General features: G+C 43.0%; 1 protein-coding gene and 1 pseudogene across 1 annotated transcript; both read right to left on the reverse strand.

Moving 5' to 3' along the window:
• Positions 1–2,725: 2,725 nt before the first annotated feature.
• On the reverse strand, positions 2,726–8,764 carry LOC148098856 (sodium- and chloride-dependent GABA transporter 3-like; annotated as a pseudogene).
• Positions 8,765–11,130: 2,366 nt separating this feature from the next.
• LOC148098857 (sodium- and chloride-dependent GABA transporter 2-like) lies at positions 11,131–21,749 on the reverse strand. The gene is made up of 14 exons (XM_087850930.1): positions 21,590–21,749; positions 17,319–17,453; positions 15,690–15,830; positions 15,502–15,589; positions 15,196–15,328; positions 13,873–14,007; positions 13,698–13,801; positions 13,456–13,580; positions 12,459–12,571; positions 12,245–12,382; positions 11,992–12,094; positions 11,639–11,739; positions 11,392–11,562; positions 11,131–11,223 (listed from the first exon to the last, which is right to left on the reverse strand). The coding sequence occupies exons 1-14, from the start codon at positions 21,747–21,749 to the stop codon at positions 11,131–11,133; spliced, it is 1,740 nt and encodes a 579-aa protein (XP_087707056.1).
• Between the last annotated feature and the right edge of the window lie 497 nt (positions 21,750–22,246).

Below are 22,246 nucleotides of genomic sequence, written 5' to 3' on the forward strand. Positions count from 1 at the left end.
GGAAGTTTACCAAACAACAAACAGAACCTTCACATGGGATGTGTCTGTGATAAAACACTAGAGCCTCCCCCACAACCTCGACAGGCTGGGGAGGGGGACAAAGGAATGTCTTTGATCACACAGTTTGAAACAATGTAGAGATGGTAAGCATAAAAATGACAACATTTAACAATTCACTTTAATAGAGGAAAGTTTGGGTAAGTCTGTAGGTCCGTCATATGTAGACATAACAGTGAACACCATCCCCACAAATACCACGGCCATGAAAGCACATTCATTTTCATTCCACTTGTCACATGTACACCACTTTGTATTGGTCTTTCACGTGGAATTCCAATAAAATTTATTCATGTTTGTGACTTTAATGTGACAAAATGTGGGAAAGTTCAAGGAGGCCGAATACTTTTGCACGCCACTGTACATCATATCAAGAAGGGCCTGAGTAAATCTCGTTATCTCAGCTGGATATTTGTCAAAGCTGAGAAGTCACCTAAAGAAAGCTTCAGGCGATCCCGAAGACAAGAAGGACTACTGCTGCTTAAGCAAAAACTCTCAGTGATCCCTTGTGTGTCAGGAGTATTGGAACTGTTCAGACACATTTTCTCTAAACACTCCATCTCTGTGACTTTCAAACCCCAAAACACGCTGCTCCAAAAATTGGTCCACCCCAAGGATCCCCTGGCACAAAAAGTAATATAGTGTACGCTGGTCAATGTATGTAGAAAATATGTACTTGATAGGCTATACGTTATAGATAATTGCTCAAAGATGGCAAAGGTGTTCTCAATGTATAGTTCCCTTATGCTACCTATACCTCTGTTTCATCAGGCCTCAAATTTAGTATCTAACAAAGATGGTATAAAAATGTGGTTATTACTTATTGGAGAATAGGCAAAAATATTTTGAATGCCCAAGCATTTAATGTGCAGAGAGTTTTCTGATGATACTGCTGTGGTTGGATGCATCAGTGAGGGTGATGAGACAGAGTACCGGGCTGTGGTTGACTCCTTTGTCATGTTGTGTGAGCAGAATCATCTGTAGCTCAACATGACAAAGACCAAAGAATTGATTGTGGACTTCAGGAGGACCAGGAAACCCTTGACCCCTGTTTCAATCCAGGGGGTTGATGTGAACATTGTGGAGAACCATAAACACCTCGGAGTACACATACTGGACAGGGTTAAAAACACTTGTACATCATTGCAAGGCCATTGCACAGGTCGGAATGAAATGAGAGATGTTATTAGAAGACTGGTGTAACTGGATGGCTTAAAGTTTTGGGTGCAGTGCCAAAACTTGGTCTTTTGACTAATTTTGACTAATATTCTTATTCTAGGATTATTGGGGGGGGGGTATTGATATGGAGCAGAATTGAAGATTAGAAAGAGGGGTTAACTAGAGAATCCACTGCTAAGTCCCATAAGTAATAATCTTGTTTTCTTTTTAAAGGTGTGGAGAGTGGGTTCCAGTGTTTCAGGCTTTTAGTCAAACTTCTACACAGATCAGACACAATGAAAACTTCTCTCCCCATGTTTTCTCAGCAGTGTGCACACAGAGCATTCATGTTTATTGCATGTATTTCTCTTGATAGGTGCCATTAACATGTCTGTCAAAATACAATTATCAATTGTGTTGATGTTAAGGTTAAATTAACTTGTGGAATATTCCCAGGTTTGCGCTTTCCTCTACAGACACTCAAAGTAAAAATTAACAATACAAACATATCAGAAATAATTCTGTCCACTTAGTGCGATGTTTAATATGATATCAAAATGCAATAGCATTTTCATTTTTAATGACTCAGATCTGTAACACAAACATAGGTGTTCTTCTCCACTGGCCCAACAGCAGTTGTGGCATCAGTTGCAAAGGCAGATCACATTATTGTGGAGGAATTTTGGTCCACTTTTCTTTATAACATTGCCTCAGTTCATTGACATTTGCAGACATCTGTTTATGGGCAGCTGTCTTATATTTTCGCTACATTAATTCAGTTGGGTTGATATCAGGACTTTGTCCAGGCCATTGTAACACTTTGATTCTTTTATTTTTCAGCTTTCAGCTGGAGATTTCCTGTTGTGCTTGAGATCACTCTCCTTTTGCATGAATCAGCATGTGCCAGGAAGAGGAATCATCATCTCTCCACCACTTGACAGTTGGTATGAGGTGTGTGTGCTGCTATATTGTTTGGTTTTCTCTGAATTCTCCACTCTCCACTTTGAGCTCATCTGTCTAAAAACAACAACTAAAATGTGTACAAAAGTGGAAAAAGGAGAAAGAATGTAAAGGAAAACAGAGAAAGTGACATCATTTTCAGCTCCAACTTGTAGGTGTTTTTGGGATCAGATTACATTTTGTATCAGTTGTGTGTGTGTGTACTACTGCTCTGTTCTCTGATGATCTATAACTCAGTTTCCCTCTCTTGGGTCTCTAAATTTTCAAGATTAGGCTGGCACAGATGCTGGGAACGCTACAAAATGGAGAAAAATATTTGGTCATTATTTAAAACTTTTATAACAATTCTAAAAAGCTATTATCATTATAATAATTTCTATTTTGTTAAAAATTACCCTGTAAACATGAAAACCATACATTTTATTTAACTATATATTTGATGTTAAAACACAAATAAAGCTTGTTCATTTCTTTCTAAGTGAACAAACTTTCAAATTCAGAAGGGGATAAAATAATTATTTCCCACACTGTATTTAATCTTATACCACAATCATCCCACCTGATTTAGGGTCCCAGTCTCAGTGCCCAGCTTATACAGGGCCCATCCTGGAACAAGCAGGATGGAGGAGAGGGCCAGTATCCACCCCAGCACATATGCCCTGGATGGGTAGATGTACCACCGATTAAAGGTCAGAGGCTGGTACTCGATTAAAGAACATATAAAAGAGCCCTGAGAAATCAAAAGGAGATGGTTTAGTAGTTATAATGTCCTCACAAGTGTCTGCAAGATTTGCTTCTATATATGAGAACATTTCCCTGATCATGTCATCATCACAAAATCCTTAGTGTCAGATATAAAAGGAAGAGCACACCTACCAAATATCCAACCCAGTGCCAGAGTTTCAAACACACATAGAAAGAGGATGCAGGCTCCATTACAAGCATAGTAGTCAAACAACTGGAACACAGACATCCCTCCCTAGAAACAATGACACAGATATTTATTTTGCATGCATTTAGTTTTGTTACTAAAATCTGAAAATTAGGATATGTAATGTTTAATATTTTCTTTCAGACCCACACATACATTTCCAAAACATTTTTTGCATTCTTTACATACAGACCTCAGTAACCATGACAAGCTGAGAGAAGAAACATATCAGGCAGAAGAGAAGGAGAAAAATCTCCCTGTGGCCAGTCCTGCGCAACACTTTGGGAAACATATCAGTGAAGGACGTCATCACCACCTCCATGTTAACAAACTGTGCAGAGAATGGACAAAACACTTAGTAAATTTCAAGCATAAATGCAAAGTTCCAAAGCTGTGTGTGTCTTACTTGTGTATCCAGACCCAAGAGAATGAGCATAACAAAGAAACAGATGGACCACAGTTGAGGTGAATAGGTGATAAAGCAATAGATCTTTCAGCCCAATTCTACTTTCTGGCTAATCTATCATATAAAATGTAATCAAATGGAAAAAGACTCTTTTTAAAATTTGTTTTATTATATATTTAAACAATTATTGCTTTAATCTTTTAACTTCATGCATCAAGCAAAAATTTAAGGTTTGCCCTGGTGCAGGTGTGCCGCAGCGGACAGTGGAAGAATCCACGAGTTGAATTGCGAATTTCCCATTCCGTGGCAGTGTACTCTGTGCTTGCTCGGAAGTTTAGGGGTTTTTTTGCTGTAGAAACTTAGTTTTCTTCCCACGCAGTGAACAGCGGACGCTAATGTTTTTGTCACTTTTTACAGAATCAAACTCAAAGTAAGGTCAGTACTTCCACGCTTTAAACGCTGCATGGTCATACTCTCTCCCGCACTCAATATATTATCCATTGTTGATCTGCACACAGCTGTTGCCACGAACGTCACACTTTCTTACGTCATTGTCATGAGACACTCGGTTTTAGTAACGCAGTAACGCAGCGTGCTTACGGGAAAGTAACAGTAATCTAATTACCTTTTAACTTTTTGCAATAGTAATCCCTTACTTTACTCGATACTTGAAAAAAGTAATGGGATTACATGAAATGTTAATAAGCAAAAAAAATCATTCAATATAGTTTATTATTATTCTTCAAAATGAAGTGTAAAACTTCAAATAAAGTGTTGAAGTTATGTAAAAATGTTTCCAGAAGGATGTGATTGCATGTTCAAGATACATACCTGACTCGGCCACTTCTGCAATAGGAACACCTTGCTTATGAGCCATGAATCCCAGCACTGAGAACACAGCAAAACCAGCTACAACACTGGTACCACTGTTCAGCAAACACAGCATCAGAGAGTCTCTGCAAATCACAAAAACAAAGTGCAAAGTGCAGTCACGGCATTTAGTAACATGGGAATTTTAATACTGAAACTATCCGCATTAATGATCAGCATACTTATATGAGTTGTTGTTGTAGTTGTTGTAGCTTCCCAGCACAGTTAGGACACCCACTCCGATACCGTAGGAGAAGAAGATCTGACTCGCAGCATCCATCCACACCTGTTCCAACAAAGCAACAGTATTACACTTGTCCACCTGTATTAGACACTGTTAGAGATTGGAGCTCGTACCTGAGGGTCTATCAGTCGTGAGGGTTCAGGCAGAAGATAAAACATCACTCCTTCTAATGCTCCAGGAAGAGAGAGGCCACGAATCAAAAGAATTAACAACATTACATAGGGGAAGGTAGCTGGGACATATACCACCTATGGGAAAAAGCAAAATTTGAGGGCATTAAAATGTTTAATTAATATGTACCATATATAAATCTCCTGAATATCGTTATTGACCACAATTCTGCAGCTATACAAATACCTTTCCTGTAGACCTGACTCCTTTCCAGATACAAAAGTAGCAGATGATCCACATAGCGATGAGGCAAAACAGCAACTCCCATCGGATGCTACCTATTAGCTCAATGCCCCCTGAGATCGCCAGCACTCGTCGTCTAGAAGTCAATTAAATGCAGAAGTTAAATTTTGTGTGTGTGTGTGTGTGTGTGTGTATACAGTGTTGGGAAAGTTACTTAATTAGTTAATGTATTCCACTACAGATTACAGAATACATGCCCCAAAATGTATTTTGTAATGTATTCCGTTATGTTACTCAATGAGAGTAACGTATTCTGAATACTTTGGATTACTTAATATATTAACAAGCTTTTTACAACTACATTCTTTAGGGCTATGCCTGCCTGAAAAGACCACCGTGTAATCCCTTTATTTCAACAAAGTAACTGTATCCTGAATACCACCTTTTTAAATAGTAACTGTAACGGAATACAGTTACTCATATTTAGTATTTTAAATATGTAACACCGGTACATGTCTTCCTGTCTATCTATCTATCTATCTATCTATCTATCTATTTATCTATCTATATGTGTGTGTGTGTGTATATCAACACGTTCTCACTCCCACAGCGTAACATTTTACAGTAGGTGACAAATCATCAACATATTACGTTTTCGGCTACCCACCGCGTTCCTAAATGATGACCTCGGAAAAATGAGGAAATATGAGAACCGTATGGACTCAATCTACACATGTTCGCTCTTTTTCTCCAAATCGCTTAGAAACACGCTATTTAACATCATTAAAGTCCTGGTTAAGATCAGGAAAAAGGTTATGGTTAGGGCTAGGGATAAGGTTAGGTTTAGGGCTGCAATACAGGGCTGGAACGTCTATTACCGCGGGAGCGTCATTGCACTGGATTTCAGCCATAACCCGCCGCATACCATAAGAACGCCGAAGGTCTCCTTTTGCGTTCATCAGGAACGCCGCGGGACGTGACAAAACGTCGCCATGTTACATCTCCGGAGTGAGAACGGGCTGTGTGTGTATATATATATATATATATATATATATATAAAAACACCCAGCACGCCCCTGCGGGCGGTTTATCATTCAAGCTCGGGTCCCCTACCAGAGGCCTGGGAGCTTGAGGGTCCTGCGCAGTATCTTAGCTGTTCCCAGGACTGCGCTCTTCTGGACAGAGATCTCCGATGTTATTCCCGGGATCTGCTGGAGCCACTCGCCTAGCTTGGGAGTCACCGCACCTAGTGCTCCGATTACCACGGGGACCACCGATACCTTCACCCTCCACATCCTCTCGAGCTCTTCTCTGAGCCCTTGGTATTTCTCCAGCTTGTCGTGTTCCTTCTTCTTGATATTGCTGTCATTCGGAACCGCTACATCGATCACTACGGCCGTCTTCTTCTGTTTGTCTACTACCACTATGTCCGGTTGGTTAGCCACCACCATTTTGTCCGTCTGTATCTGGAAGTCCCACAGGATCTTAGCTCGGTCATTCTCCACCACCCTTGGGGGCATTTCCCATTTTGACCTCGGGACTTCCAGGTTATACTCGGCACAGATGTTCCTGTACACTATGCCGGCCACTTGGTTATGGCGTTCCATGTATGCCTTGCCTGCTAGCATCTTGCACCCTGCTGTTATGTGCTGGATTGTCTCTGGGGCATCTTTACACAGCCTGCACCTGGGGTCTTGCCTGGTGTGATAGACCCCAGCCTCTATGGATCTTGTACTCAGAGCTTGTTCTTGTGCTGCCATGATTAGTGCCTCTGTGCTATCTTTCAGTCCAGGTTTGTCCAGCCACTGGTAGGATTTCTGGATATCAGCCACCTCCTCTATCTGCCGGTGGTACTTACCGTGCAGGGGCCTGTCCTTCCATGATGGTTCCTCATCTCCCTCCTCTTTCTTGGGTTTCTGCTGCCTGAGGTATTCACTGAGCACGCTGTCAGTTGGGGCCATCTTCATGATGTATTCTTGGATGTTTGTTGTCTCATCCTGGACTGTGGTGCTGACACTCACCAGTCCCCTACCCCCTTCCTTCCGCTTAGCGTACAGCCTCAGGGTGCTGGACTTGGGGTGAAACCCTCCATGCATGGTAAGGAGCTTTCTTGTCTTTATGTCAGTGGCTATCTCCTCCTTTGGCCAGCCTATTACCCCAGCAGGGTACCTGATCACGGGCAGGGCGTACGTGTTGATGGCCCGGATCTTGTTCTTACCGTTCAACTGACTCCTCAGGACTTGCCTGACCCTCTGCAGGTACTTGGTGTTTGCAGCTTTCCTAGCGGCCTCTTCATGGTTCCCATTCGCCTGCGGGATCCCCAGGTACTTGTAACTGTCCTCTACGTCTGCAATGTTGCCTTCTGGTAGTTCAATCCCCTCAGTTCTGACTACCTTCTCTCTGTTTGTTACCATCCGACTACACTTCTCCAGCCCGAACGACATTCCAATGTCATTGCTGTATAGCCTGGTAGTGTGGATCAGTGAATCGATGTCTCGTTCACTCTTGGCATACAGCTTGATGTCATCCATGTACAGGAGGTGGCTGACAACTGCTCCGTTCCGTAGTCGGTATCCGTAGCCAGTCTTGTTAATGATCTCACTGAGGGGGTTCAGGCCTATGCAGAACAGCAGTGGGGACAGAGCATCTCGGGTAGATCCCGCACTTGATGGTGACTTGTGCTATGGGCTTGAAGTTGGCCTCTAGTGTTGTACGCCACATCCCCATTGAGTTCCTGATGAAGGCTCTTAGGGTCCCATTGATCTTGTACAATTCTAGGCATGCTAGTATCCAGCTGTGGGGCATTGAGTCATAGGCCTTCTTGTAATCAATCTTGTTAATGATCTCCTTCTTGTAATGGCCTTCTTGTAATCAATCCAGGCAGTGCACAGGTTGGTTAGTCTGGTCTTGCAGTCTCGGCTGACTGTTCTGTCTACCAGTAGCTGGTGTTTTGCACCTCTGGTATTCTTGCCAATTCCTTTCTGTGCCCCGCTCATGTATTGACCTTAGCCGATATGATGCCTGACAGGAGCTTCCATGTAGTACTGAGGCAGGTTATTGGTCGGTAGTTGGAGGGGACTGGTCCCTTCTTGGGGTCCTTGGGGATCAGGACCGTCCGACCTTCGGTTAGCCATTCCGGGTGTGCAGTGCAGTCAGCTTCTTTAGCCAGTAGGCGTGAACCATGTCGGGCCCTGGTGCTGTCCAACTCTTCATACTGGAGACCCTTTCTTGGATATCTGCCACTGTGATGGTTACTGGACCCTGTTCAGGGAGGTCGCTATGGTCTGCCCTCAGATCCACTAGCCACTGAGCATTGCCGAAGGTTGCGTCCTTCTCCCATATGCTCTTCCAGTATTGCTCCGTCTCCAGCCTTGGTGGTGCTGTTCTCTTATTATTGTTCCCTTGCCACTGAGAGTACACCTTTGCTGGTTCTGTGGAGAACAGCTGGTTTATTCTCCTGCCTTCTATTTCTCTGGTGTACCTCCTCAAGCGGCTGGCCAAGGCTGTGAGTCTTTGCTTGGCAGTTTCCAAGGCCTCAGGTATGGACAGCTTGCTGTATTTCTTATGCACCTTCTTTGTCGCACCTTTCTGCAACTCCGTTAGTTGGCTAACCTCCCTCCGTGCTACTTTGATCTTGCCCTCTAGCCTCCTTCTCCATGGAGGGTACTGCCCCTTGTGGCTGTTCAACTTGTAGCTGGGAAACAGTCTGTGAGACTCACGCCGAGGACATCAATGGGCTTACTGAGTATATCACAGACTACATAATTTTCTGCACCGACTCCATTGTTCCAGCTCACACTGTTCATTGTTACCCAAATAACAAGCCGTGGGTGACTAAGGACATCAAAGCCCTCAAAACAGGACATATTAGCTGCATTTAACCTTCAGTTACTCTTTATATAGTTAGATAAGAGTCAGACCATGTTTCTTTTTAACTGAAAAACATTACACCCAGATAACCTGCTGTGTTGAAAACGTGTTTCTCGACTATGTTTGCTACCCTACAATCCGTCCTGCTCTGTAGTAAAATCAGCGATATTTGACCGTCCTGTTGCTCCCATTAAAATGTATACAGCCTATTTAAAATCTAAAACTTAACATTGTCCGTAGCCTACTGTTGTTACCACTGTCCTGTTTGAAATGTAATGAGAGAAATTGGTTATTTTATTATATGTGCATGTGCCGATATTGAACCCAAGGTACTAACCTGCTAACTGACTGGATGCCCATTAACCTTATAACTCCTGTTGTGTGTGTGTGTGTGTTTGTGTACAGAGAGACAGCCAGGTTCATAATGGATATAAGGAAGTTTTTTCAAAAAAAGGAGCCACATTCAGGTAAAAGTGTAAAATCAAATGATCCGTCAATAAAGAATAATGTTGGATCAATGTTTCAATATTTATATCTTTTATTAGATGTACATGTGGTTTGGTTATTTGCCTTTTGGTTGAAAGTACACTGAGAGAGGACCTTTTTTTTAGTAATCTTAAAAGTATTTTTTTTTTAATCTAATTGAATACAATCTATTTGTGTATGATTGTCAGTCCAAAGAGGGAGAGAGGAAAGAGGAGAACATGAGGAGAAAGTACAAGATCAGGAAGAACCAGGTAAGAAAACAGACAGGGAATACTAACAGGCAAAACAGAAACTGGCAAAGAAAAAACAACAACTAATTTTACTCATACAATCTGGAAGTTGTGTCCTCCCTATATTAAAGCTGCTATACAGAATCTGCAAAACCAACTGGGTTGTCAGCCCTGGCACTGCATTACCATATTGAACTTCAGTCAGAGGAAGTCACGGTTGCCAAAAACGTTTTGAAGCTCAAGAGTGAGGCTGGTGCCATCACAGATATGTTAACATTGTACAATCTTCTGGATAATCAGATCTTCCCCACACTGAAAACTCTTATTCGGGTTGCCCTAACAAACCCAGTTACCAGCTGTAGCTGTGAAAGGTCTTTTAGTGTCTTGAGTCAGCTCCATACCTGGCTGAGAAGGACCATGGGTCAAAGCAGACTCCAGCACCTGGCTGTGATGTCAGTTGAGAAAGAGATGCTTCAGAGACTTGACCACCAAAATGTGATAGAAAGATTTGCCAACCTCAAGGTGAGGCAACATAGGTTAAAAGAAAAGAAAAAATCTGCAGAGCTATATTAGTATCTGCAGTAAAGATCTTTTCATACATTGTATACATTGTACCATAGGCCAAGGTGTCTCCATTTTCTAATTTTTTAATAATATTTTGTACATTTCAAGGACTCTTGAAATGTGAAAAGTGAATCTCTGTCCAAAATATGCACTCAGTTTACTTCTTACTCACTGTGAGCATCATTCACTTCTCGCACAGTAATTAAGATTGGTATATGTTTTGTTTTTTGTTTTTTTTTTTAAATTCCAATCCATTTTTCTTTGGCAGCATTTAAATAACCTTTATCAGATTTGATGGTTTTGTTACAGACTTTTCAAAAAAGTGTTTTGCTTTTCTTTCACAAATGTGGGGATTAAATTGTGTTAAAATGTACAAAACAGTGATGTCATGGTTTGTGACGAGGACCCAGGCACAGAGAGACTTGATGGGAGGGACAGGGAGGAACAGGGGTTTAAATGCACCAAGGAGACAGTCAGAGAGAACTCGTGACAACTGGAGACATTTAAGGATGCAGGGACTGACAGAGACGGGGAAGACGTCTCATTATGACGAGTAAAGTTTACCTTGCCTGGATGGCCAGCTCTCTGGGTGTCAGGAGCTCCCCAAAGCTCTGATCCTAGAATCACCCCTGCCTTTAACGTTTAAGGACTTTTTTTTTGAGGTCAGTCATATCAACACAAAAGCATTTTTTCTTTTTGTAACATGTGGTGTAAAACATCATTTTTGGGAGTGCACTACACAAACACAGCAAACATCTTTCCATTAAAGGAAATGTGTGTGGATTTAGATACATTGATATATTGTATAAACAAAAAAACAAAAAAAAAGGAAAGAAAAAGAAGACAATGAATCACTATGATGCAGCTCAAATGGGTACAGAAGTGGAAAAAAAGAGAATTGTTTTTAAAGTGGAAAAAAGAGAAAGTGACATCACATTCGACTCCAAATCGTAGGTGTTACAAAGGGATCAGATGACCTTTCGTATCAGTTGTGTGTGAACTACTGCAGAGGTTCTCTGATGGTCTCTAGCTCAGTTTCCCTCTTTTGGTTCTCTAAATTTTCAAGATTAGGCTGGCACAGATGATGGAAACGCTACAAAATGGAGAAAAATGGAGAAAAACTTAATTTAAAAGTTTTATAATAATTCTAAAAAAGCTATTATTACCATGATTTCTATTATGTTAAAAATCACCCAGTAAACATGAAAGTCTTACATTTTTGTTTAACTATATATTTAATATAATAACACAGTCATCCCACCTGACTTAGAGTCCCAGTCCCAGTGCCCAGCTTATACAGGGCCCATCCTGGAACAAGCAGGATGGAGGAGAGGGCCAGTATCCACCCCAGCACATATGCCCAGGATGGGTAGATGTACCACCGATTAAAGGTCAGAGGCTGGTACTCAATTAAAGAACACATAAAAGAGCCCTGAGAAATCAAAAGGAGATGGTTTAGTTGGTGGAGAATTGAGTGTTGGTATGCTAATACTTAAAGCCCAACTCACCAGTGAGACCAGTGGTGTGAGGTAGAGCCAGCAGAGTTTAAAGAAGTAGTTGGCTCGTGTCCCTGTCATGTCCTTTATTATGTCATATAACTTATCTACCCCTTAATAGGAGAAGAAACAAGATAAACAACGTATAAAGATCACACTTGGTGTCAATGGAACGCTGTGGATGTATTTTTTTCAAATAAAGGTCAAATGACAGCCAAAGGAGTCATAATCAGTCATGTAAAGACTCCATTATAATGTCCTCACAAGTGTCTGCAAGATTTGCTTCTATATATGAGAACATTTCCCTGATCATGTCATCATTACGACATCATTAGTGTGAGATATAAAAAGAAGAGCACACCTACCAAATATCCAACCCAGTGCCAGAGTTTCAAACACACATAGAAAGAGGATGCAGGCTCCATTACAAGCATAGTAGTCCAACAACTGGAACACAAACATCCCTCCCTAGAAACAATGACACAGATATTTATTTTGCATGCATTTAGTTTTGTTACTAAAATCTGAAAATTAGGATATGTAATGTTTAATATTTTCTTTTAGACCCCCACACACATTTCCAAAACATTTTCTGGCAGTGATACATTACATACAGACCTCAGTAACCATGACAAGCTGAGAGAAGAAGCATATCAGGCAGAAGGGAAGGAGAAAAATCTCCCTTCGGCCGGCTCTGCGCAACACTTTGGGAAACATATCAATGAAGGACGTCATCACTACTTCCATGGCAACAAACTGTGCAGAAAATGGACAAAACACACTGAGTAAATTTCAAAGCATAAATGCAATGTTCCAAAGTTGTGTGTCTTACTTGTGTATCCAGACCCAAGAGAATTAGCATAACAAAGAAACAGATGGACCACAGTTGAGGCAGGGGCATCATGGCTACAGCCTGAGGGTATGCAATGAACGCCAGGCCTGGACCTGAAACACAACAGCATGATGCCAGAACATATCAAACATGCCAGCCAGTGGTAAATGTTTGTGTTTTAGTTTGTACAGTTTGTGGTGTGTAATGGCATAAATATGACAGCAGAAATGCAGAAAATTGAACAATCACCTGTGCCTGTTCATATTAAGAGGGAAAAATCAAATGACATCAGGTTTTCACCATTACTCACGTGTTTGACTGTGATGGCACAATGGCACTGACTGATTTAGCCCACATAATATAGTTTGACTATTGGAACTCAAAGGATGCTGAGACCTGATTAGTATGGTAGTTAGTTTCCACAGCTGTAAAAATATTTTTTTGCCAATGAGACCTAAGTCTTAATTTCAATTTAAGCATCACAAAATGTCAACTTCCTGACACAAACATTTAGCAAAGCATTCTGTTTTCCTATAGAAATGTGAATACCACAGAAAAACCAATCCTACTGTTCCACATTCCTCCTCTTCCTATAATCAAGATAACAAGGAAACTTTCACACAATGTTTGGATGCCAATTTTCTTATTGAGATATCGTAAATTTTGAATTTTCAGTGGCAAAAGTACTTTGTTGTTTTTCTTCCAGTGCTGGAAACAAGTTCCCATAGATTAGGTATAAACTCACTACTGAGAAATTAAGCTTTTGTAAACAAAAAATGTTGAAATCATTCAAAAAATACTGTTCCCCAAAATCAAGCTTAACAATTAAAACAGAACCCTGAAAATTTTAAAATCTTTCTCGTTCTGTTACCAAGTCTGTGACCAGTTGAGACATGCTCCCATAATATTGTTATGTAAGATTGAGTCCATTTATGGATCATTGTTATGTCATATTTATGGGTCGAGGAGAATATGGTCGCATGTTTGTGATATATACCTGACTCGGCCACTTCTGAAATGGGAACACCTTGCTCACGAGCCATGAATCCCAGCACTGAGAACACAGCAAAACCAGCTACAACACTGGTACCACTGTTCAGCAAACACAGCATCAGAGAGTCTCTGCAAATCACAAAAACAAAGTGCAAAGTGCAGTTACTGCATGTGAAAAAATATGAGGTTGTTAATATTTAAATATCTATTTAAAATTAAGGTAAATAACTACTGATCATCATGTACTTATAGCAGTTGTTGTTGTATTTGTTGTAGCTTCCCAGCACAGTTAGGGAGCCCACACCGATACTGTAGGAGAAGAAGATCTGACTCACAGCCTCCATCCACACCTGTTCCAAAAAAGCAACAGTATTACACTTGTCCACCTGTGTCAGACACTGTTAGAGATTTGAGCTCGTACCTGAGGGTCTATCAGTCGTGAGGGTTCAGGCAGAAGATAAAACATGATTCCTTCGAATGCTCCAGGAAGAGAGAAGCCACGAATCAAAAGAATTAACAACATCACATAGGGAAAGGTAGCTGTGATATATACCACCTGTGGGAAAAAGCAACATTTCAGAGCATTTAAGTGTTTACTCAATATGTACTATGTATACATACTGTATATAGAGCTACAGTGAGGAAAAATAATTATTTGATCTCCAGCTGATTTTGTAAGTTTCATTGCTTATAAAGAAGTGAATAGTCTCTAATGTTTGTGGTAATTTAATTTTAATGGAGAACACATTAAATAAAAGTTATAAACTGATTTCCATGTCATTGAACAAAATAAGTTCAATGACATGGAAAATAAGTATTTGAGCCCTTACAACCTAGCCAGAACTCTGGTTACAGATGCTCCTGTCACAGTTCTGGATCTTAGATCCAGCTTTTGAGTTTATTGTGGGGGGGGTTTGAGTGTTTTGTGTTATCATTATGACTTAAGTTTCAACAGGCAGTCCTGAATTTATTCTTATTATTGCTTCAGAGTTTTCTTGTGATCTCAGTTTAATTCCTTGTTTATTAAGTCCCTTTGTTCCCCCCTTTGTCCTGTGTCCCTCGCTCCCTAGGTGCATGTTGGTGTGTGTGCGTCTCTGCGTCTTGTTTCACTTTTGTTTTTACATGTTCCCCTCCTTGTTTTTCATTCCAAATTCCTCCTGTCTCTCGTGTGCATTCATATCTGTTCTCCACAGCCCATTTTGCCTCTTGTTTCAACAAAAACGAAAACCAACAAATAAAAACATAGCAACACAGTTACCCCTGTATCGTTATGTCTATTTGTCCTGTGTGTTGCCCTGCGTTTAGTTTCTCACATTTTAGATTAGTTATTGGTTTTTGTTTTTTGTTTTTTCTTATTTTTGTACCTTTGTGTTTTTGCTCCTAAATAAAATGCTAGCCTTTTGTTATTAAGTTCCTTTTTTCCACTGCCATCTTCACAGGGGTCCTCCCATTGCCACACACAATCTGCATCCACAGATCGTTTACAACAGTTTTCTATATTTTGTCCACAAAATATGGGAAATCTGTGGAGGTAGCTAACACCTCAAGTTAAATACTTATTTCATTCAATGACATACAAATCAATTCATTATATAACTTTTATGTCACATTCTGCCTCACTCCATTGAAACTAATATACCATTTAAATTAGAGAGTCATTAGAGAGTCATGTAAGTGGGCAAACGTACAACTTCTGCAGGGGATCAAATAACTATTCCCCCACTGCATTTACCAGCAAAACTACCTTTCCTGTAGATCTGACTCCTTTCCAGATACAAAAGTAGCAGACGAGCCACATAGCAATGAGGCACAACAGCACCTCCCACTGGATGCTGCCTATTTCCTCAATGCCCCCTGAGATCATCAGCACTCGTCGTCTAGAAGTCAATTAAATGCAGAAGGTAAAAAAAAACAATATATAGATTGATAGACAGAAAGATCGATAGGTAGAAGGATATAGATATATATAACTGGAAAAGGTACAAAATGTTTTATTGGGCTTTAAATAACTTGGTATGTAGGCTTTTTCAGTCCATCTACATAGACATACTCCCAAAATTCGGTGGCTGCAGAGGTCGAGTTTGTCTGGTTGGTCCAGTGGACGGTGTTATTTTTTGTTGAAAAGTCTACACAGCCCTCTGAGAGGAGAGTGTGAAAAGTGTCAGAACAAAAGTTTAAATACCTAAACATACTTTGACAATTTTTTATTGGAAATTGGAAATAATCTTTGCATTTTACCTGTGTTCCAGTCGTTGTTGCAGGAGGCCCAGGGGAGCTGAGAGCTGAAGGAGAACACGAGGTAGAACAAAGCCCAGGACAGAATAATGATGTAGGTCATACAGCTATAGAAGAGGATTAGTTGTCCACCAAATCCAATCCCTGAAAGGCATTTACAGATAATAATTACAAAAATCTCCATTTATCAATTACTCAGACTTCTTGTTGTTTTGGGGTTACTCAGCAGTTTTGGCTTGAGGTCTGTGACTGTGGTGGCCATTTGAATGAACTCATTGTCATATTCAAGAAACCAGTTTAAGATGATTTTGTGATATAACAGGATAATATGACATTATCCTGCTCAAAGTAGCCATCACAAGATGGCTACACTCTGGTCATAAAGTGATGGACAAGGTCAGCAGCAATACTTAAGTAGGCTCTGGCATTTAAACGATGTGCAGTTGGTACTAAAGGGCACACGGTGTACCAAGAAAATATCCACCACATAATTACATCAGCACCACCACCACCAGCCTGAACCACTGATCCAAGGCAGTGTGGACTCATGCTTCTATGCCAAACCTACCATCAGAAAAAAAGTTTGCTCTCTTCTCCAGTTTTGGTGAGCTTCTGTGAGTCACAGTCTCAGTTTACTGTTTCTTATCTGAGTGGCACTTGGTGTGATTACAGCTGAAGCCCATCTGCTTCAAGGTTGTTGTGCATTGAGAGATCCTAATTTTCCCAGGATATATTGGATGTCTGTATGTGTGTGTGTGTGTGTGTTTCATTTTGCATGTGCAATTTGATTTGTGTGTGGGTATTGAAATACATGTGTGCGTATTCAGATTTTTGCTACAATAATATGTCAAGATACTGTAGCAGGTTACATGTGAAAAGGAAGCCTGGTGAAAGGTTGGGTGAGCTGTAATTGCTACTTGCCTGTATTTTCAATGCTTTCAGCAAAATGTTAAGACTTTTCAGGCCAAAATCCTAATAATGATAATACATCGTAATAATATGAAACTTTAAAGTCCACTTTTATTTCAGGCTGCTTGCATTATGTTGCTATTTGCTAACTTAAAATGAAATGGGTCCAATAACTTGCAGCTACATTAGCTTTTATGTGTAGAATTCAGTTGTGGGATAGTCCAGTGCCTATTATTCATGATCAGAAGATTCCTTTAAAAATATAAATAAATAAAGAGTGCCACAAACACTGTTTTATACATTACCTTGGTAGCAGTCTGCAGTAAAGGGGACAAATACATTCCAATATTTAATAAAATTTAGTATTTCTAATTTGAACACCATGGGAAATATTTGAGATAATGCAGAAAAGTGAACCACACACATAATATTAGTCTTAACATATTAAATTTAAATGCATAGAAATTACATCTTGTTCCTTTAGAACTGCCTAGTAGCAAATCATTGAGAATTACTTGCAAAACACAATGTTACCAGTTCTCAGTTAAGGCTTGAACTCTTAACTTGAAGATTGTGATAAGTACAGAATTGGCTTAACTTTAAATACTTATTAACTTGTTCACTACATTTTGAGACACAGTTGTGCAAGACTGTGAATAAATGGCCATTGAAAAAAGGATAACATGATGTTTTCTTGTTATTAACAATCACTGAACAGCTTACCTTCTGCTAGTGGGCACAGCTTCCTCCAGCAGGTAATGCCACCCTCCTGGGTGAATTGCCCTATAGTTGTCTCCAGCAGGAACACGGGTACACCACAGGTTACCACAAATACCAGATATGGCACCAGGAATGCACCTGAATTAAAAACATACACAGCAAACATACCTGTTGTGCAGCTTCTGAGTAACATTCTTACTCAATTAAATAAGGACCTGGTATATGCTTTTAAAAACAAAACATATATCAGTTGTTTAAACATACTACCAAAATTAAGACGACATATTGGGACGTTCTCCTCCGTGAATCGCAACCTTATCGTGGTGGAGGGGTTTGTGTGTCCCAGGGATCCCAGGGGCTATGTTGTCTGGGGGCTTTTGCCCCCTGGTAGGGTCTCCCATGGCAAATTGGTCCTGGGTGAGGGACCAGACAAAGAGCGATTCAGAAGACCCCTATGAAAAAAACACAGAGGGAACAGTTTACCCTGCCCGGGATAGGGTTACCGGGGCCCCGCCCTGGAGCCAGGCCCGGGGAGGGTGCCCGAGGGCGAGCGTCTGGTGGCCGGGCCTTAGTCCATGGGGCCCAGCCGGGCACAGCCCGAAGAGGAGACATGGGCCCATCCTCCCGCAGGCCCACCACCCGCAGGAGGCGCCATAGGGGTCGGGTGCATTGTGTGCCGGGTGGCGGCCAGGAGCGGAGGCCCTGGCGGACTGACCCCCGGCTGCCAAGACTGGCAATAGGGACATGGAATGTCACCTCTCTGGTGGGGAAGGAGCCTGAGTTAGTGCGTGAGGTTGAGAGGTACCGGCTAGATATAGTCGGGCTCACCTCTACGCACGGCTTGGGCTCTGGAACCAGTCTCCTGGAGAGGGGCTGGACTCTGTCTCAGTCTGGAGTTGCCCCTGGTGAGAGGCGGCAGGCTGGGGTGGGTATTTTAATATCCCCTCGGCTTGCTGCCGGTACGTTGGGGTTTTTCCCGGTGGACGAGAGGGTTTGTTCCCTGCGCCTTAGGGTCGGGGAACGGGTCCTGACTGTCATCTGCGCTTATGCGCCGAGTGGCAGTTCGGAGTACCCAGCCTTCTTAGAGTCCCTGGGGGGGGGGGTGCTGGAAGGTGCTCCACCTGGAGACTCTGTTGTCCTGCTGGGAGACTTCAATGCTCACGTGGGTAACGACAGCGAGACCTGGAGGGGCGTGATTGGGAGGAACGGCCTCCCTGATCTGAACCCGAGCGGTGCTTTGTTATTGGACTTCTGTGCTAATCACAGTTTGGCCATAACGAACACCTTGTTCGAACATAAGAGTGTCCATAAATGCACGTGGCACCAGGACGCTCTAGGCCGTAGGTCGATGATCGATTTTGTAATCGTATCACCAGACCTGCGACCATATGTTCTGGACACTCGGGTAAAGAGAGGGGCTGAGCTGTCAACTGATCACCACCTGGTGGTGAGTTGGATCAGGTGGCGGGGGAGGACGCTGGAAAGACCTGGTGCACCTAAACGTGTAGTGAGGGTGTGCTGGGAACGACTAGCAGAGGCCCCAGTCTGCGAGATCTTCAACGCACACCTCCGGCAGAGCTTCAACAGCATTCCGAGGGAGGCGGGGGACATCGAGTCCGAATGGACCATGTTCAGCGCCTCCATTGCCGAAGCTGCTGCATTGAGCTGCGGCCGCAAGGTGGTTGGTGCCTGCCGTGGTGGTAATCCCCGAACCAAATGGTGGACACCAGAGGTGAAGGGAGCCACCAGGCTGAAGAAGGAGTCCTATCGGGCTTGGTTAGCCTGTGGGACTCCGGAGGCAGCCGACAGGTATCGACAGGCCAAGCGGAATGCGGCTCGGGCAGTGGCTGAAGCAAAAACTCGGGTGTGGGAGGAGTTCGGAGAGGCCATGGAAAAAGACTTTCGGACTGCCTCGAAGAGGTTCTGGCAAACCGTCAGGCGTCTCAGGAGGGGAAAGCGGTGCTCTACCTGCACTGTGTATAGTGCTGGCGGAGCGCTGCTGACGTCGACTGAGAAAATTGTCAGGCGGTGGAAGGAATACTTCGAGGACCTCCTTAATCCCACTGACGCGTCTTCCAAGGAGGAAGCAGAGTCTGGGGATGAGGGGAATGACCCGCCAATTTCTGGGGGCGAGGTTACTGAGGCAGTTAAACAACTCCTTGGTGGCAGAGCCCCTGGTGTTGATGAGGTCCGCCCCGAGTTCCTGAAGGCTCTGGACGTTGTAGGGCTGTCCTGGCTGACACGCCTCTGCAATGTTGCGTGGAGATCAGGGGCAGTACCCATGGATTGGCAGACCGGGGTGGTGGTCCCCATCTTTAAGAAGGGGGACCGGAGGGTGTGTTCCAACTACAGGGGGATCACACTCCTCAGCCTCCCCGGGAAAGTCTATGCCAGAGTGCTGGAAAGGAGAGTTCGTCCGCTAGTCGAACCTCTGATACAGGAGGAACAATGCGGTTTTCGTCCTGGTCGCGGAACACTGGACCAGCTCTTCATCCTCTCGAGGATACTTGAGGGTGCATGGGAGTTTGCCCAACCAGTCTACATGTGTTTTGTGGACTTGGAGAAGGCATTCGACCGTGTCCCTCGGGGTGTCCTGTGGGAGGTGTTGCGGGAGTATGGGGTGTCTGGCCCATTGCTACGGGCCATTCGATCCCTATACAACCGTTGCAAGAGCTTGGTTCGCATTGCCGGCAATAAGTTGGACTCGTTCCCGGTGGGTGATGGGCTCCGCCAGGGCTGCCCTTTGTCACCGGTTCTGTTCATAATTTTTATGGACAGGATTTCTAGGCGCAGCCAAGTGGCGGAGGGCTTTCGCTTTGGTGGCCTCAGGATCTCATCTCTGATCTTTGCGGATGATGTGGTTCTGTTGGCTTCATCGGGTGAGGGCCTCCAGCTCGCACTGGAGCGGTTCGCAGCCGAGTGTGACGCAGCGGGAATGAGGATCAGCACCTCCAAATCTGAGGCCATGGTTCTCAGCCGGAAAAGGGTGGAGTGCCCACTCCGGGTCGGGGATGAGGTCCTGCCCCAAGTGGAGGAGTTCAAGTATCTCGGGGTCTTGTTCGCGAGTGATGGGAGAAGGGAGCCGGAGATCGACAGACGGATTGGGGCTGCAGCTGCAGTAATGCAGACGCTGCACCGGTCCGTCGTGGTGAAGAGGGAGCTGAGTGTAAAAGCGAAGCTCTCAATTTACCGGTCGATCTACGTCCCTACCCTCACCTATGGCCACGAGCTGTGGGTAGTGACCGAAAGGACGAGATCGCGGATACAAGCGGCGGAAATGAGCTTCCTCCGAAGGGTGGCTGGCATCTCCCTTAGAGATAGGGTGAGAAGTTCGGCCATCCGGGAGGGGCTCAGAGTAGAGCCGCTGCTGCTCCACATCGAAAGGAGCCAGCTGAGGTGGTTTGGGCATCTGGTAAGGATGCCCCCTGGGCGCCTCCTGGGTGAGGTGTTCCAGGCATGTCCCACCGGGAGGAGGCCCCGGGGCAGACCCAGGACACGCTGGAGAGATTATATCTCTCGGCTGGCCTGGGAACGCCTTGGTGTTCCCCCGGATGAGCTGGAGGAGGTGGCTGGGGAGAGGGAGGTCTGGGCCTCTTTGCTTAGGCTGCTGCCCCCGCGACCCGGCCCCGGATAAAGCGGATGAAGATGGATGGATGGATGGATATTGGGATGTTATTAAAGGAAATTTTTACTAATGAATTGTTTGACTAGTACTTTTACTACTACTGCTGCTACAACTACTTTTTACTAGAACTTTGTTTGTGAAAGTTGAATTCACAAAAAAACTACAAGGCAGATTTTTATAAACTAATAATATTGTTTTCTTCTTTTTTAATTATAATGATTCTATTGCAAACAATCAAGCTGCCTGAGGACTGGATGCTATTGAATTCAATGGAGCAGAGTCTCCACTTTGAATGCTAGTATCAGATTTGATGGAATCAACCTGCTGACAAATCCAAAATGCTTCAAACAGATAGAGAGCCTTGCTTGGCTTCACCTACAGTTGTCATGTGAGCTACCTCAAGTGATAAAATTAACATTTCCTAGAGTACCAATGGAGTTTGAAGTCACACTTTCAGTCTCATTTCAGTGACTGTGAACTAGTAATAATAGACCTTGAACTAGTACTGTTTTGTAATTTATTTTGCTCATGCTTTGCACAATCAATATAATCCTACAAGATTAATACACCTTTTGGTTAGTTAATGTAAAATTAATATATTAAATTAATTAAACATAAGTGTTAGGAACACAGCTCCTCATTTGCTTACCCCCTCCATTTTTGTAACAGAGGTAGGGAAACCTCCACACGTTCCCCAGGCCGACAACATTTCCCGCCACAGCAAGGAGAAATTCCACCTTATTTCCCCAGTGTCCTCGCTCCTCCACCCCCGGCTGTGTGTCTCTCTGCATAGATTTTCTTTTCATCATTTCCAAAGGTTCAGGGTGTGGACAATGATGGCACTGCGCTTGGTGCTCTAATCGTCACTGCCTTTATATTCTCTGCCAATTCTATGTTGAAGAATGAGTTAATAAGTTTTCAGTAGAAAAAATAATTAACTCCAGGAGAGTAACTGGGTGAAAAAAAAAGGTTTCAAAGGTTTCACTTTTAACTTGTTGGGGTCTATGTTTTTCAAGATGCATCTCAGATGTAGGAGGGGTTAAAATTTAGTTGTGCTGCATCACTATGTCACAACTACCGACAGTGTTGGGAAGGTTACTTTTAAAATGTATTCCATTACAGATTACAGAATACATGCCCCAAAATGTATTCTGTAACGTATTCCGTTACGTTACTCAATGAGAGTAACGTATTCTGAATACTTTGGATTACTTAATATATTATCATGCTGTTTACAACTACGTGAATGTACTATTGCTGTGATTTATTACTGTTACTGAAGGTCCGCGGCTCCGAACCGTAGTAA

The sequence above is a fragment of the Neolamprologus brichardi genome, chromosome 14, assembly GCF_056152115.1.
Source record: "Neolamprologus brichardi isolate AB-2024 chromosome 14, ASM5615211v1, whole genome shotgun sequence".
Taxonomy (NCBI): Eukaryota; Metazoa; Chordata; class Actinopteri; order Cichliformes; family Cichlidae; genus Neolamprologus; species Neolamprologus brichardi.

Coding starts and splice junctions, on each gene's coding strand:
- LOC148098857 (XM_087850930.1), bottom strand. CDS start 21,749: ATGATGAAAAGAAAATCTATGCAGAGAGACACACAGCCGGGGGTGGAG. Junction 13,581..13,697: donor TACAACAACAACTGCTATAA/GTACATGATGAT, acceptor TGTGATTTGCAG/AGACTCTCTGATGCTGTGTT. Junction 11,224..11,391: donor GGACTGGGACTCTAAGTCAG/GTGGGATGACTG, acceptor TCCATTTTGTAG/CGTTTCCATCATCTGTGCCA.